This window comes from Trichomycterus rosablanca, chromosome 2 (genome assembly GCF_030014385.1).
Source record: "Trichomycterus rosablanca isolate fTriRos1 chromosome 2, fTriRos1.hap1, whole genome shotgun sequence".
In the NCBI taxonomy this organism is placed as follows: domain Eukaryota; kingdom Metazoa; phylum Chordata; class Actinopteri; order Siluriformes; family Trichomycteridae; genus Trichomycterus; species Trichomycterus rosablanca.
The window spans coordinates 64,308,048-64,325,689 of record NC_085989.1 but is presented as its reverse complement, the minus strand read 5'-3'; the positions used below and the strand labels follow the sequence as shown (position 1 = coordinate 64,325,689).

The 17,642-nt window shown below is 38.6% G+C and overlaps 1 protein-coding gene across 1 annotated transcript; it reads left to right on the top strand.

Moving 5' to 3' along the window:
- Nucleotides 1–568: 568 nt before the first annotated feature.
- On the top strand, nt 569–16,337 carry LOC134300329 (NACHT, LRR and PYD domains-containing protein 3-like). The gene is made up of 12 exons (XM_062985054.1): nt 569–637; nt 3,337–3,464; nt 4,033–4,149; nt 4,341–4,398; nt 6,102–6,303; nt 6,539–8,303; nt 8,627–8,800; nt 8,965–9,138; nt 10,335–10,508; nt 14,118–14,291; nt 14,519–14,695; nt 14,935–16,337. Exons 2-12 carry the CDS (start codon nt 3,352–3,354, stop codon nt 14,939–14,941), a joined length of 3,135 nt encoding a protein of 1,044 aa, XP_062841124.1. The 5' UTR covers nt 569–637; nt 3,337–3,351; the 3' UTR covers nt 14,942–16,337.
- Nucleotides 16,338–17,642: the final 1,305 nt, after the last annotated feature.

The following is a 17,642-nucleotide window of genomic DNA, read 5'->3' as shown; positions in this document are numbered from 1 at the left end:
GACCGAAAACAATATAGAAGACTTATACTGTGGTTGTCATATTATACTTGGATATGCCTTATACTGTGGTTGCCTAGTGGGTAGAGCTTTGGGCTGTCAACCAGAAGATTGGCGGTTGAAATCCAAAAAAAATACAAAAGATGACATGTGCTAACATTATTGCACATTTAGGTGTGTTTACTTATCAAATATGATTAGTAAATAATCAGAGATAGTGCATTAACCTGTGCAGGAAGTGCCATTATTAACTTAGTTCCCTGTACATTGTGTTGTTTCAATTTATTTTCACTTGATCAAACATGACATCTGACCAGAGGTGCACAAACTTTTGGGTCCGTTAGTTTGAGTGCAGCGTTCACATGTAGACAAATAGTGTCAATGGAAAAAAGGTTGTTTTTCTGTTTCTCATTAGTAAACAGGGCTGTTTTATCTTATCATTCAACAGAATAAAAATATACTTTGGTAAGTTTCTGATTCTGTATGTCTGACTGTTTTAAAACTAAAATTCACCCCAGCGTAGCTTGAGGTTGTACTCGCGACTTTGAACTAAGACAGTAGAAGAATTGGAGGAGCTCTTGAATGTTGCATAGAGTGTTGCTTAGTGTAAGATCTTCGGATTATTTGTGAGAAAAAGCCGGTGAGTATCTGAACATAAAGTTATAATATATGAATGTTGTAAATCTGTAGTTGATGGAGAAATGTTTAGGGTTGATTTTTTATTACTTATATTGTTTTTACTGTAAGGAACAGTCTGAAAATGCGTCACATTTACATGTAAACATCGTAACTTTAGGCCTCCACAACTCCGATATATTTCAAACTTTTCTGTGTTTTTCTCTCATCCACACAAACTCACAAACCCAGGATTTACAAAAACAGAATAGACATTTATAAAAACTTATCCCTTGTTTTTGTGTAAATACTGAAATTCAGCTTTTGAGAATCACAGATGTGACGTCAGAGCGCTCATGTTTACATCAGTGCAGGCGGTGGCCAAAATAACGGAAACACAATCATTAATGTACATAAAGTTATAACTTAATAGTTTATTATTATATAAAATAATAAACATGTATAGAATCATTGCATCAAGACTTTAAACTTTACTAAAGAAAGGTTAGAATTCGCTTCTTCAAGTGAACATTTGTTACTGATAATGTTTCCACTGTGTGTGTGTGATTATAAAGAAAGCACTAATCTAACACACTGATGAGAGTTCACAGTTGACCCTTAAGTTACGAACGGTTTACCATACGAACATTTCAGGTTACGAATGATCTTTTTAAACTTAACGTACAAACAAATTTCGGATTATGAACTGAAATTCGTGAAGTCACGAACAAGTTTACTCTGACCCTCTCTCTCTCTCTCTATATATATATATATATATATATATATACATATATATATATATATATATATATATATATATATATATATATATATATATATATATATATATTAGGGCTGTCGAAGTTAACGCGATAATAACGCATTAACGCAATCTCAATTTAACGCAATTAAAAAAATTAGTGCCGTTAACGCAAATTCTAGTTCATGTTGAGACTTGACTGGTAGAACAAACGTTTTAATGTCGGACTTGCCACCGTTGTTTATTTGCGGTTTGTTAAAATAATATAACCAAGCGTTGTAGTGATGCACTTGCATAATAAAGAAATAAATACACGCTATATTCACAAGTTGTCGGGAGGAAAACACTTTATTACTTCTGTTATTGTACCGGTTAGCGCACAGCTGAGTCAAGCACGCGAGTCCATGAACTATGGAAGCCCCAAAGGGTCAAAACACACTCACTTCGTGTAGAAACGTCCATACTACAGTATCTATATGTATGTATTTGCATATGTGTACTTGAGTATGTGTGTATGTATTTGCATATGTGAATATGTATGTATATGGGTATTTACATGTGTGAATATGTATGTATATGGGTATATATGTGCATGTACTGTATATATGTGGCTATATTGGCCTAATTGTGCAATATTGTCACGTCACTTTACTATTTAATAATCTGATAGTTTAATTACTATTCAATTTTTACACTAGCAATATACCTTATGCATCATTACAGTTATTCATTTTATGTAAATAACAAGAAAGACTCGGTTCTATTTTTTTTTCTGTTTGCTTTTGTTTTGTTGTATTATGCTACTGGGGCTTTAATTTCCTTCAGGATCAATAAAGTATCCATCCATCCATCCATCCATCCATCCATCCATCCATCCATCCATCCATCTATCTATCTATTCTAACCATTGTCACAATACAACCACAGAAAAGTCTGTTACAAAAACTCCCTTACAGTTTTCTCTTGTCCCAGCAGTTTTTAACATAAGTACATTTAGCATAAAATGTGTTCACCATTTTAATTGTAACATTTCACTTAAAAATCCTTCTTTTCTATAACATTTACACAGATTTTTTAAAATGCGATTAATCGCGATTAACTACATGAAATTCTGAGATTAATCGCGATTAAAAATTTTAATCGTTTGACAGCCCTAATATATATATATATATATATATATATATATATATATATATTCAGTGAGCGAATATTCGCACAGGGGACGGTGTTTTTCCAGTGTTTGAAATATTAAAATGTCCCCAAATATGGTGCAGAGTGCGGAACATTTGTTGTTGTATAATTACTCCTGCCAGTAGGTGTCACTGTGTATCAGAGGGGACAGTGAGTGAGAGAGAAGAAGGAACTCGGCTCAGTAAAGTATTCTTTCTTTAGTACAATTACACCTTCAAAATACAACACTACTGAAATTAAGAAGGAAATAATAGAGAAATATGAGAGTTATTGTTGTTTCTGGTAGATACAGTTTATATAAAAAAGAAGGAAATGTATTATGGTGTATGTGACGTATGGTGTATTATAAGAATAAAAGCGTCTGCTAAATGCTAAAAATGTTCTAAAAACATTATGGTGTATGAAATGTGATATGTTATGTACAGTACTACTATGTATTGTGTATTATTGTTTATTACAGAAATGTATATTCTATAATTTAAGATTAAGGGAAAATAAACTTGTATTTATAACAAAAAAGAGCATTTAAGACATTAGAGAGGTTAGGGGTAAGGGGGGGGTTTGGGGGGTCTGGCACGGATTAATTCTGTTTACATTATTTCTTATGGGAAAAACAGGTTTAACTAACAAACATTCTGACTTAAGAACAGCCCTTCAGAACCAATTACATTCATAAGTCGACTGTATTAAGAATGTTAAATCAGATCAGCTGGTTGAGTTATTGGCATACTTTTTAATATAGTTATTTACTTTTGGTTTTACCTTTACTCCAGTGTTACTCTAGTGTGATGGAGGGTACAAGACCAGATTCACCTGAACCCAGCTGTGTCTCCATGAAGAGTGATCGGTCAATGGATCCTTCAATTAACTTTAAAGATGGAGGATGTTCCACTGATCTAAGGTTAGTATAATCTCATGGTGCGTTAGTGCCTTACTGCACCTCCTAAGCACCCAGTCATAAAATGACTTAAATGATGAAGATCTAAAACTTTTAATAATTATTTATTAGTTATGAGTAACTGGTTAAACCGTGCAAACCACTTCAGAGACTCTTCTACTGATCTGAGGTAAAATTGATGTAACTCTGTAACAAGATGACCTCTTTGGTTAAGTCCACAACTAGACTGAATACTGATCTTGTAGACTTAGTAGCTAGTTAAGCTAGCTGTTTGAGTACTTTGTGCTTTTTGTGCATTTTTGACACAGTGATGAACTGCCAATTGTTTATTACATTTTATTACCCCCAAATTAGCTAACAATCTGTGTTAAATTAAAACTCGTATGGGATGAAGTTGTTGGTTTTGTTTACTGTGTAATGAGTGGTGTGTACTAAAAATTCTGATACCAATACAGCTTTTCTTGAGCAGGCTGAAACAAAAATCTTTTACTTTCTATTTCTCAATATATTAAATACTTCAAATTTAACTTTTTTTTTGGTTCATTTGTGTTTGGTTTTATTAAAACTCCAGTCTGATGGAGGGTACGAGACCAGATTCATCTGAACCCGGTTGTGTCTCAATGAAGAGCGACCAGTCAATAGAACCTCTGTTTAAATTTAAAGATGGAGGATGTTCTACTGATCCAAGGTTAGTATAATCTCCTGCTTTATTCATTAAAAATGGTACTAATGAGAAAAGACGTTAAAAATGTTTCAATAGCTGGATGATAGAATGTGCTGGTGTATGGTACGGTTTTGTTTAGTTATTGATGCAGCTTTATCATTATTAAGTCATTTTTATATTTTATTATATAATTTCTTTTTCATCTTTTTGTAAAGACAACAAAAGAAGACATTACAAGTTACTTGCAGAGATCAGCTGGAATCTATATTCAAGGTTTGTATATATGTGTGTAATAATAATGATGCTAATGTAGTTTGCCGTTGGCTTAATGAATGTTGTGAGGGATTGTATGTTGATTTTGGATTCTGGACCCTCCCTGGTTCTGCTTCTTTCAGACCTGAATGGTCTTTATTTTTGCCATATGGGGTTAATGGGACTAATTAGGGGCATTACGAGTTACGGACGTCGAGTTACAAGGTACCACTGTACTAGTCAAGTCAAGTCAACTTTATTGATATAGCGCTTTTTACAATAGACATTGTCTCAAAGCAACTTTACAAAATCCATGACCAATAGATACAAAAATCCCTGTTGAGCAAGCCGAGGGCGACTGTGGCAAGGAAAAACTCCCTGAAAATTACAGGAAGAAACCTTGAGAGGAACCAGACTCAGCAGGGCCCATCCTTCTTGGGTGGTCTGGAGGATACTTTAAATAAATACACGATTTACACAGAGCATACAAACACAGAATTAAATGATCTAAAAGTTATAACTGGTAATAATAAAGTCTGTAGTGATTTCTTGTCATTCTTGGTGCAATTACTCCAGACCCGTCACATCCGGCACGAGCAGCATAGTTGTCACGGCAGTCTCGACTTTAATCCTTAACCTCGGCGGGTAAACAGGTTTCCATCAGAATGCCTTTGGAGTAAAACAACAGAGAATGTAGTTAATAATGTACAATGCTAGTTGAGTAAAACAGTTTTACAGAGAGTTTTAGACTCCGGCAGCCCTAATTATTACAGCATAACTAAAAGGGAGAGCGAGCAGGTAACAAGGTCATGAAGGCTTTCACAGGACATCAGCGCCCATCTCCCCACCGTCATCAAACCTGAGTGATCAGATAAGAGAGGCAGAACGACAGCAACCCAAAATCCCTGATCACCACAAGTTTCTATGACCAAGAACCCCCAAGCTCTGCTCCTTTGTCTATATTAATCAAAAGCCTGAGAAAATAAATATGTTTTCAGTCTAGACTTAAACATTGAGACTGTGTCCGAATCCCGAACAGAGGCAGGAAGATTATTCCAAAGTTGTGGAGCTTTGTAAGAAAATGCTCTTCCACCAGCTGTGGTCTTTTTAATTTTAGGAACTATAAGTAACCCTGCATCTTGTGAACGAAGTGGACGCGCTGGGTTGTAGTGATTAATAAGTTCACTCAGATACTGTGGTACAGACCATGTAGCGCTTTATAGGTTAGTAAAAGTATTTTGTAATCGATGCGGAATTTAACTGGCAGCCAGTGTAGAGATGATAGAACAGGACTAATATGATCAAATTTTTTAGTTCTAGTTAGCACTCGAGCTGCTGCATTTTGAACTAACTGGAGTTTGTTTATGGATCTACCAGAAAGTATTCTACTAGTCTAAAAGTATTACAACAACTAGTTCAGTATAATGTTAGAACTATATAACTCCTTATATTTACATTTTCAGCATTAAGCAGACGCTTTTATCCAAAGCGACCTACACACAATGAGCGGAACACGATGAGCAATTGAGGGTTAAGGGCCTTGCTCAGGGACCCAACAGTGGCAACTTGGTGGTGGCAGGGCTTGAACCGGCAACCTTCTGTTTACTAGTCCAGTACCTTAACCACTGAGCTATCACTGGCCCTTATATGGTCACATCAGTCATCTATCTTTATTACCTCATGGTGCTTCTTGTGATGATCTGTTCTTCTAAATTCCTTAACAGGAACTGGAGCTTAAAGTCATCAGCATGATAAAGAATGAGCTAAACAAATTTAAAAAGCTACTGAATGATGATTACCCAGCATGCTCTGAGCAGGAGGTGAAGGATGTGGAAAACCTGAGTAGTTTTAGACAGGTGCTAAAGATCACACTGAATGTCCTGAAGATCATGAACCAGACAGACCTCGCTAACATCCTGCAAAGGAGTAAGATACCTAAATACTTGGTCCTAGAATCATCACGGCTTTTAATTGGTTTTTAGATTCTATTATATAATGTTTTATGAGCATCAGGTACTTCTTGATACAGGTACATCTCTACAAATAAGCCAATATAATCATAGAGGTTAATATTTAAAATAATTTAGTAACGAACCTATTATTTATTCAAGGGTTTCTTGATCATGCAGTAAATTATTGATCACCATCTTTTGTTTATTAGAACTATCAGTCTATAACTATCAGAAAAAACTCAAATCCAACCTGGGAGAGAAATTTAAAAGAATTAATGAAGGAATCTCCCAGCATGGAAGCTCAGCACTTCTGAATGAGATCTACACAGAGCTCTACATCACAGAGGGTTTGAGTGAAGGTGTCAATTATGAACATGAGGTGAGAAAGATCGAAGCGGCGTCCAGGAGACCAGCAGCGCAGGAGATTCCCATCAAATGCAACAACCTCTTTAGAGACACATCTGTCAGAACTGTGCTGACTAAAGGAATCGCTGGAATTGGAAAAACAGTCTCAGTGCAGAAGTTCATTCTGGACTGGGCTGAAGGGAAAGCAAACCAGGATGTTCTCTTCATATTTCCACTTCCTTTAAGAGAGCTGAACTTGATGAAGCAGGAAAACCTCAGTCTGATGGAACTTCTTCATCAATTTTTCCCAGAAGTGAAAGGTCTGTCATCATTACATTGTGATGCTTATAAAGTTTTGTTCATCTTTGATGGTCTGGACGAGTGTCGACTTCCTCTGGATTTTCAGAAGAATAAGATTTTGTATAATGTAACAGAATCAGCCTCAGTGGATGTGCTGCTGACAAACCTCATCAAGGGGAACCTGCTTTACTCTGCTCTCATCTGGATCACCACTCGACCAGGAGCAGCTAATCAGATCCCTCCTGAGTGTGTAGGCCAGGTAACAGAGGTACGAGGGTTCAGTAACCCTCAGAAAGAAGAGTACTTCAGGAAGAGGATCAGTGATGAGGACCTGGCCAGTAAAATCATCAAACACATGAAGTCATCAAGAAGCCTCTACATCATGTGTCACATTCCAGTCTTCTGCTGGATCTCAGCCTCTGTTCTAGAAAGAATTCTGGGTGAAGCAGAGGGTGGAGAGATCCCCAAAAGTCTGACTCAAATGTTCACCTACTTCCTGATCTTTCAGATAAAACACAAGGAACAAAAGTATCATGGGAAATCTGACCCTGATCCACACCAGACCAGAGAGACGATACTGTCACTGGGAAAACTGGCCTTCCAACAACTGGAGAAAGGAAACCTGATCTTCTATGAAGAAGATCTGACAGAGTGTGGCATTAATGTAGGAGAAGCATCAGTGTACTTAGGAGTCTGCACCCAAATCTTCAGAGAGGAGTTTGGGCTGCACCTGGGTCAGGTCTTCAGCTTTGTGCACCTGAGTGTCCAGGAGTATCTGGCTGCTTTATATGCATTTATCTGCTTCATCAACAAAAATACACCAGAAAACCAAACTTTTGATCTTTTCAACAACTCAAACCTGTCTGAGTTCCTGAAGAGTGCAGTGGACAAGGCCTTACAGAGTAAGAATGGACACTTGGATCTTTTCCTCCGCTTCCTCCTAGGTCTCTCACTGGAGTCCAATCAGACTCTCTTACGAGGCATACTGCCACAAACAGGAAACCATTCTTACAACAAAGAGGAAATACTCAAGTACATCAAGGAGAAGATCAGTGAGAATCCCTCTGCAGAAAAGTCCATCAATATGTTCCACTGTCTGAATGAAATGAACGATGATTCTCTAGTGCAGGAAGTCCAAAATTACCTGAACAGAGGAGGTTCCACTTCTAAAGTTGGACACGGTCTCTCTCCTGCTCAGTGGTCAGCTCTGGTGTTTGTGTTGCTGAACTCAGTCCAGGAGCTGGATGAGTTTAATTTGAGGAAATATTACCCAGCAGATGAAGGTCTTCTGAAGCTGCTCCCAGTGGTACAAGCTTCTAGAAGAGCTGAGTGAGTAATTCATTGATAAACATTTGATTCAACAGTTCATCACATAAACTGTAATAATTAGATACAAGATGAAATGGTGGAAATTAATATTTAATTTAGTAACTAATATTAATGCTAAATATTTCTGCACCACTTATTAACTTGCACTCTGATAATTTTACTGAGTATAAAATCTGATTTGAAATGGTAGAAATCATCAACCACAGAGCTCCAAAAATATGAGGACTAAATGGTGAATGCAAGTTCAGTAATAAAGAGAGAAATGCATTAATGATAGATATGATTAATCTGAATTAATTCATTGGTTGATTGTTTCTCTCCAGGTTGATAAACTGTAATTTAGCAGAACGAAGTTGTGAAGGTCTGTCGTCAGTTCTCAGTTCAAACTCCTCCAGTCTGAAACATCTGAACCTGGATTGCAATGACCTGAGGGATTTAGGAGTGAAGCGGCTCTCTGCTGGACTGCAGCATCCACACTGTACACTGGAGAAACTAGAGTAAGATCTTCTCTTTCACAAAGTTTTATATGCATTCATTCATTTACACTGATCACTTTATCCTGGGAAACAATCAGTGTAAACAAATAAACTATCTCAGGGGCGACACACACACACTTTTAGAGACAATGTTAAATTGATTGTTTCTGATTGTTTCTCTCCAGGTTGGTTAATTGTTCTTTAACAAAGGAAAGTTGTGCAGCTCTGTCGTCAGTTCTCAGTTCAAACTCCTCCAGTCTAAAACATCTGAACCTGGATTGCAATGACTTGAGGGATTTAGGAGTGAAGCTGCTCTCTGCTGGACTGGAGCATCCACACTGTAAACTGGAGAAACTAGAGTAAGATCTTCACTTTCACACTGGAGATCTGTCCTAATTTAAAGCATAATTTACACCAAAAAATTAATTTAGTGGACATTGTTTAGTAATCTGGGGCGGCACGGTGGCTAAGTGAGTAGCACTGTCACCTCGCAGCAAGAAGGTCCTGGGTTCAATCCCCAGGTGGGGCTGTCCGGGTCCTTTCTGTGTGGAATTTGCATGTTCTCCCCATGTCTGCGTGGGTTTCCTCCGGGTGCTCCGGTTTCATCCCACAGTACAGAGGCGTGTAAGTGAGGTGAACTGGAGACAGTAAATAGTTCATGACTGTGTTTGATATTAAACCTGAACAGAGTTGCCATACGCCATCACATCCTACCAGGATTGCTTCTTTTACTGACTTTTCTTTTCAGGAATAAAATTAATTTGTTATAATGCATTCACAAATACAGAGCCTCAGTTAGTGGAAACCTTTTTACAATTGTACAATATTATATAGGTTTGGTTGCTTGAAGGTGAACAGTGGAAAGATTCAGAATTATTAAATACGTTAATGATTGACAAATAAATAAATAAAACAATTGTATGTGGCTCTTAGATAATTTATCAATTTAAGTTTTTTATGTTTAGGTTATATTCATATGTGGATATGTTTGTATTTAAATAATTTTGTTATTTCTGAATTTGGAAGTCCACACTTGTTTATATTAATCCTTGTTATATTGGCATGTTTATGTGAGATGTCACTTTAAGAACGACAGTCATAATTGCTATGCTGAGTGCGAGTGTGCCGGTTAGATTTAGGATGATTTAGGATGGAGCCAAACGCTTTTCTGACCGTGTCTGGTCATTTAGATTAATTTGTTAGAATAATTAGACAATTTTTAATTAGTAGATGATATTTTTCAAGTATGGATTTTTTAGTTACTTCATTTGTTTGTAGTTAAATAAAAGTTTGACATGTAAGGAAAAGTGCAGTCTTTTTTGTTTTTTTTATGGATCGAGTGGACTGGATATCGGTGAAACACGTGTCAGCTCTAGGTCTCCACATCATCTTACAACTTTTACGAACTTAGGATCTACAACAATTTAAAGTGTTCCTTCAGTATTAAACTCTACAGTACAGACTGTACATTTAAAACTTGATTCAGAGCTAAAACTGCAGTTTTGTGTTTGTAATTAATAAAAGGGGAAATATTCATCTGATCATTTCTCTCCAGGTTGTGGAACTGTGATCTAACAAAGGAAAGTTGTGCAGCTCTGTCCTCAGTTCTCAGTTCAAACTCCTCCCGTCTAAAACATCTGAACTTGAGTTACAATGACCTGAGGGATTCAGGAGTGAAGCGGCTCTCTGCTGGACTGGAGCATCCACACTGTACACTGGAGAAACTGTGGTAAGATCTTCACTTTCACACTGGAGATACAGAAGATCTTTTCCATCTTTTCCATCCTTGGCGGATGGGTTGTTTGTGACTCTTTGGAGTCTTCATACTTTATCACATCCTAGCATGATTGTTTCTTTACTGTAGCTCACTAGCTTACCTGAGATTTGATCCTGAACTACCAGCATCTGGGTTTCTGGTATTGAACCTGTTGTAGGAAGATGAAGAATAATGTGATTTAGCTTAAAAAAAAGACATCTGCTATTTGTGTATATCTTCTCAGTGTTTTTCTATACAGGAATAAACTGACGTTGTGTGGATTAGCTCTTTATTTGGTGACATTCTCAGATACACAATCAAGCCGAAAAGTCTGCACACCCCTTTCACCTTTTCCATGTTGTTTAAAAGGTTGTTCAAACGCAATTTTAAGTGGATTACACTTCTCCTCATAATGAATATTAAAGTCACCAACAATTAAAGCTTTTTTAGTTGATAGGACTAATTTGGAAAGAAAATTGGCAAATTCATGAAGAAATTAAATTGGAAAAAAGCTATGAGCTTGGCACACTTGTTTCTGGACATTTGTGCCCGTTCCTCCTGGCATATCCTTGCAAGCTCCAACAGGTTGGATGGGGAGCGCCATTTTCAGCTCCATCCACAGATTTTGGATTGGATTCAGGTCTGGGTTCTGGCTGGTTGATCTTCTCACATCTCCACAAGGATACGCCGGAGCTCTGTCAGAGTGACCCTCAGGTTCCTGCTCACCTCCCTGGCCAAGGCCCGTCTTCCCCGATTGCTCGGTTTGCACATACTGCAAGCTCTATTAGGAAGTCTGGTGGTTCCAAGTTTCTTCCATTTACGAATGATGGTGGCCACTGTGCTCTTTGGGACCTGCTTTCACTTTGTCATAGTGGCTATTTTGTGTAGAATTTTGTGACAAAAAAGAACTTGATCTATTATACAGGGGTTGGACAAAATAACTGAAACACCTGTCATTTTAGTGTGGGAGGTTTCATGGCTAAATTGGACCAGTCTGGTGGCCAATCTTCATTAATTGCACATTGCACCAGTAAGAGCAGAGTGTGAAGGTTCAATTAGCAGGGTAAGAGCACAGTTTTGCTCAAAATATTGCAATGCACACAACATTATGGGTGACATACCAGAGTTCAAAAGAGGACAAATTGTTGGTGCACGTCTTGCTGGCGCATCTGTGACCAAGACAGCAAGTCTTTGTGATGTATCAAGAGCCACGGTATCCAGGGTAATGTCAGCATACCACCAAGAAGGACAAACCACATCCAACAGGATTAACTGTGGACGCAAGAGGAAGCTGTCTGAAAGGGATGTTCGGGTGCTAACCCGGATTGTATCCAAAAAACATAAAACCACGGCTGCCCAAATCACGGCAGAATTAAATGTGCACCTCAACTCTCCTGTTTCCACCAGAACTGTCCATCGGGAGCTCCACAGGGTCAATATACACGGCCGGGCTGCTATAGCCAAACCTTTGGTCACTCGTGCCAATGCCAAACGTCGGTTTCAATGGTGCAAGGAGCGCAAATCTGGGGCTGTGGACAATGTGAAACATGTATTGTTCTCTGATGAGTCCACCTTTACTGTTTTCCCCACATCCGGGAGAGTTACGGTGTGGAGAAGCCCCAAAGAAGCGTACCACCCAGACTGTTGCATGCCCAGAGTGAAGCATGGGGGTGGATCAGTGATGGTTTGGGCTGCCATATCATGCCATTCCCTTGGCCCAATACTTGTGCTAGATGGGCGCGTCACTGCCAAGGACTACCGAACCATTCTGGAGGACCATGTGCAACCAATGGCGGTGCCGTGTATCAGGATGACAATGCACCAATACACACAGCAAGACTGGTGAAAGATTGGTTTGATGAACATGAAAGTGAAGTTGAACATCTCCCATGGCCTGCACAGTCACCAGATCTAAATATTATTGAGCCACTTTGGGGTGTTTTGGAGAAGCGAGTCAGGAAACGTTTTCCTCCACCAGCATCACGTAGTGACCTGGCCACTATCCTGCAAGAAGAATGGCTTAAAATCCCTCTGACCACTGTGCAGGACTTGTATATGTCATTTCCAAGATGAATTGACGCTGTATTGGCCGCAAAAGGAGGCCCTACACCATACTAATAAATTATTGTGGTCTAAAAGCAGGTGTTTCAGTTATTTTGTCCAACCCCTGTAGAATGAGTCTGTAATGTAATAAAACGTGGAGAAGGTGAAAGGGGTGTCCAGACATTCCAGCTTGACTGTAACAATTACGTTTTTCGGTCAGTAACGACCTGTTTATGTTCATCTCTGATTAATTTCACTGCAGCATGAGCACCAGAAAACATCTACTGCAAGTTGAGGACACTGAGACTTAAAGATTTTAACCAGAAATAATCAGTTATCTCTGTCCTAGCAGTTTAGCTCTGACTTTGCATGTTAGCTCTGAATAGTTAATAGTTTGATGTTCTGAAATTAATTTGTTGAACCAAATCAGGTTTTTCATGATTACAAAGTTTTACACATCAGGACTTCCTCATTCATTTACACTGATCACTTCATTGGGTCGTGGTGGGAAACCATCCGTGCATAGAGTAAACACACCCTGGAGAGATGCTGTTTGCAACTGCATTTTGGGCAGTAGGTTTCTGCGAGATGAAACTCGTTCACCTGACTTACTGTTGAAATTAACATACAAATTGTACCTGTTGATGCATGCTCAATAATCCAGGTACACAAATCCACAAAGTTGAATCAGTTCATCTGGACACAAGTTTGTTGTAGAGATACGTTTCGTCACTCAATCCGAATGACTTCTTCAGTCAGACTGATCTCTACAACAAACTTGTGTCCAGATGAACTGATTCAACTTTGTGGATACAAATTGTACATTTTTTTTTTTTTACATCTACTCCTGATTAATTGTTCAGCCATGCTGGAAAAAGCGTTTACATCACAACTTTTGGTAGAAAATAGCTTTTTCCATAGGACTGTCACCACTTGAAAGCAGAGAGTGTGCCACTGGGAGAACATGCAAAATTCTTCACAGACAATAACTAAAAATGATCATTGAACCTAGGAGCTCATAAACTGCGTTGCAGTTGCTCTACAAGCTGCACCACCCCACCATCCTGGTATATTTGGAATTTGATGGTGATCAACGCCATTTGTTCAGGTTACTGTTAGTTAAGCTAAGAAGTGTAAAAGAAACTCCACTATGAAAAGATCTGATGATGACTCCTGTCTGATTATGAAGCATCATTAGTTGAACTAGGTTTCATTGGTTGGTGTTTAAGAGGGTTTTTGGTTTTGAATGTGTAGATGTTTTAGTGGGATTGTTGCTACATGATCTACCAGCTAACAAAGATCTACTGAAGATTTAAACTCTTTAAAAGCCTTTCAAATGTGGAATCCACTTTAAGTCTGAAATCAAATGTTTACACTCCAGTTGGAATGATTGCTGATTTAGCATAATGAATTCAGCTGCTTTTACTTTCATCTGCAATGCAGCCTGGGTAATATTATCAGATCTGCTACTTGGATTCCACCTACTGCTGCAGGGTGACGTCTTTCATTTCTCTGATGTATCTGATAATTTCTCTCCAGGTTGATTGGTTGTGATCTCACAGAGAAAAGTTGTGAAGTTCTGTCCTCAGTTCTCAGTTTAAACTCCTCCAGTCTGAAACATCTGAACCTGGGTTACAATAAACTGAAGGATTCAGGAGTAAGACGGCTCTCTGCTGGACTGAAGATTCCACACTGTAAACTGGAGATACTGAGGTGAGATCTTCACTTTCACACTGGAGATACAGAAGATCATTAATGCAGAAACTGTTATTGATGTGTGTAGGAGTTTTACTAACCCACACAAGATGATACACTTCATCATTAACATAATAGAATTCTTTTACATTTTGAAGATGTTCTCAGTGATGTCTGTGGATCTGAATGGAGATGGAGGAGGAGGTGGGAGAAAATGATTTTTATTAAATGATTTTATTCTGCAGGTTGAACAGCTGCAGTATTAGAGATGAAGGTTTTACTGCTCTGGCTTCAGCTCTAAAATCAAATCCATCATCACTTCTGAGAGAACTGTATCTGACCCACAATCATCCAGGAGAATCAGGAGTAAAACTGCTCAAATATCTACAGGTGGATCCACAATGTAACCTTAAAGAGCTACAGTGAGTTACTGCTGCTTTACACACAGACACACCTACACACACATGCAATGATATGCCTGTCTTATTGGGAAATCCGAACTGTTCATTAGCAGAACTTCATCTCTATCAGGGTTCTTCAGTGATACTGAAAATGTTCCATCATTGTTCCACCATGTGGGTGCTGCTGCTTATGCTGGTTCTGATTGTGTTGAGTCTGATAGGTGACTGAAACATCTGATCATGTCTGATCTCTTCTACAGCATCTGATTCTAACACACATTAAATAAAGAGAAGAAGAAGATGAAGAGCAGTGGAGATAAACACCATCTACTCTTCACACTGGGATGCTACATGGTGACGCTTTGTTCAACTTCTTACTGCTTAAATCTGTAAACATGCTTACTGTACAGGAAGATGTGCTTCTCTCATGACATCACGTCCTGTACAAGATCAGCACTCTCAAACCCATACTGGAATGCTGATTGATAGAGATGGAACGATCGATCGGCTATGAATCGGTATCGGCCGATTTTTTATCAAAATATGCTATCGGCGATCGGCCGATATTTCCCAAACGTAGCCGATCCGATGGTGTGATATATAAAGATCACGTTAAGCTTAACCGATTGATCCTGACTTTGAACTACTGCTGAACTTTTAGGATCATCAAAACCCTTTTGTCTGACTCGGTTACAGATCTGTGGTAATAGCGGTTTAATTAAGATTTTTAATGTAAGAGAGTCACACAAAATGTTCTGTAGTAGCTGGTGTTTATTTAAAACCACGACATTTATTAATAACAGTAAACACGGAGAGATAACTGAGAAGAGAAACTTACACTTCACGGAAAATGAATCGACTCGTGAATCACTTTAAGCAATACAGTGAACAGATCATCTCTCTTAAAGACACACACACACACACACACACACACACACACACACACACACACAACACACACACACACACGCGCTGCTCCGGTTTATCTTCACTGTGAGGCTATTTTTAAGGTTTTTTCAGACTGAACTGGATAACATTAAACCTGTGTGTGTGTGTGTGGTCAGTTAGACTAATGAAATATGTCTTCTGTGGGTAAAAAAAATAATTGTTTGATGTACTTTATTTACTACTAAATTTGCAACACCCCCCACCCCCTATCGGAATCGGCTATCGGCCGATATCCCTGAAAGGAGATCGGAGATTGGAATCGGTGCCAAAAACCCAGATCGGTACATCTCTACTGATGGACCTTCATCTCCTCCTTCTATACATAATTATTGAAGTAATGAGATTGGAGAGTCCATCAGGTTCCCATCTGTAATCTGAAATCACTTTTATTTAACTGTACATTCTAACCAGCTAACTGATTAAACCAATAAATCATGATAGATTAAAATGATGAGAAACAAAGTGATGATTCTTAATAATGACGTTAAATATAGATGATGATAATGTAAACATTTAATAAAAGGGAGAGTAAGTGTAACAGTTCTGTTAATGACTAATCATAATTATAACACTAATATATTATGATTGATATTTTAAATAAACATTGTGCTTTAATGAATGAAACTACTGTATAATTATTATTTGGAAATATTTTGTGTGAAGTTTATATTCTTCTATAAAGTATTTACCTCAATCTGCATTTGTCACACTTTTATGTATCAAACCAAATAAACACAAAACGTTTTTAAACAATGGATTTATTTATTGAATGAAAAATTATGTGCATGGCTTTATTATCAGAATCAGAAGAAAAATTGCAGTTTTTTACAGCAGCACCCATTTATGTAAAAAGAATAAACACTCTACTAGCTTAAAACAAAGAAAAAAGAAGAAAAAAAAGTTAAAGTTAAAACGTTATATACACACAATTAAATAATTACAATGCTTACATTATTATTGTTGCACAATGAAAACTGAATATTGCATGTATGAAAAACAGATAAACCATAGTGTCACACATTAAGGGAGGAATTGTAGAGTTTGATGACCACAGGTAGAAAAGACTTCCTGTGGCGCTCTGTGGTGCATTTTGGGAGAATGAGTCTTGCACTGAATGTGCTCCTGTGTCCCATCAGTGTGTCATAAAGTGGGTGGGAGCCATTGTTCATAATAACCTGCAGTTTAGACAGCGTCCTCCTCTCCAACACTGCAGTGAGAGAGTCCAGCTCCACACCCACAACATCACCGGCCCTGCGGATCCGTTTGTTGAGTCTGTTGGTGTCTGCCACCCTCAGCCTGCTTCCCCAGCATGCAACAGCATAGAGGATAGCACTCGCTACCACAGACTCATAGAAGATCTTGAGCATAGTCCGGGAGATGTTGAAGGACCTCAGGTGCCTCAAAAAATAGAGACGACTTTGACCCTTCTTGTAGAGGGCATCAGTGTTCTTAGCCCAGTCCAGTTTATTATCATGTGCACTCCCAGATATTTGTAGTCCTCCACAATGTCCACACTGACCCCCCTGATGGACACAAGGGTCACCGGTGCCTTGACCCTCCTCAGGTCCACCACCAGTTCCTTTGTCTTTGTCACACTGCGCTGCAGGTGGTTCAGCTCGCACCATGTGACAAAGTCCTCCACCATTGCCCTGTACTCATCCTCATCATCCCTTCTGATACATCCAACTATTGCATCAGAACTATTGAGTCATCAGAAAACTTCTTTAGATGGCAGTTCTCTGTGCAGTAGCTGAAGTCCGTGGTGTAGAGGGTAAAGAGGAAGGGAGAGAGGACCGTTCCCTGTGGAGCTCCAGTGTTGCTGATCACTCTATCCGACACACAGTGCTGCAGGCGTACATACTGTGGTCTGCCAGTTAGGTAGTCAACAATCCAGGACACGAGGGAGGCGTCTACTTGCATCACTGTCAGTTTGTCACCCAGAAGAGCAGGCCGAATGGTGTTGAATGCACTGGAGAAGTCAAAAAAACATGACCCTGACAGTGCTGGCTGGCTTGTCCAG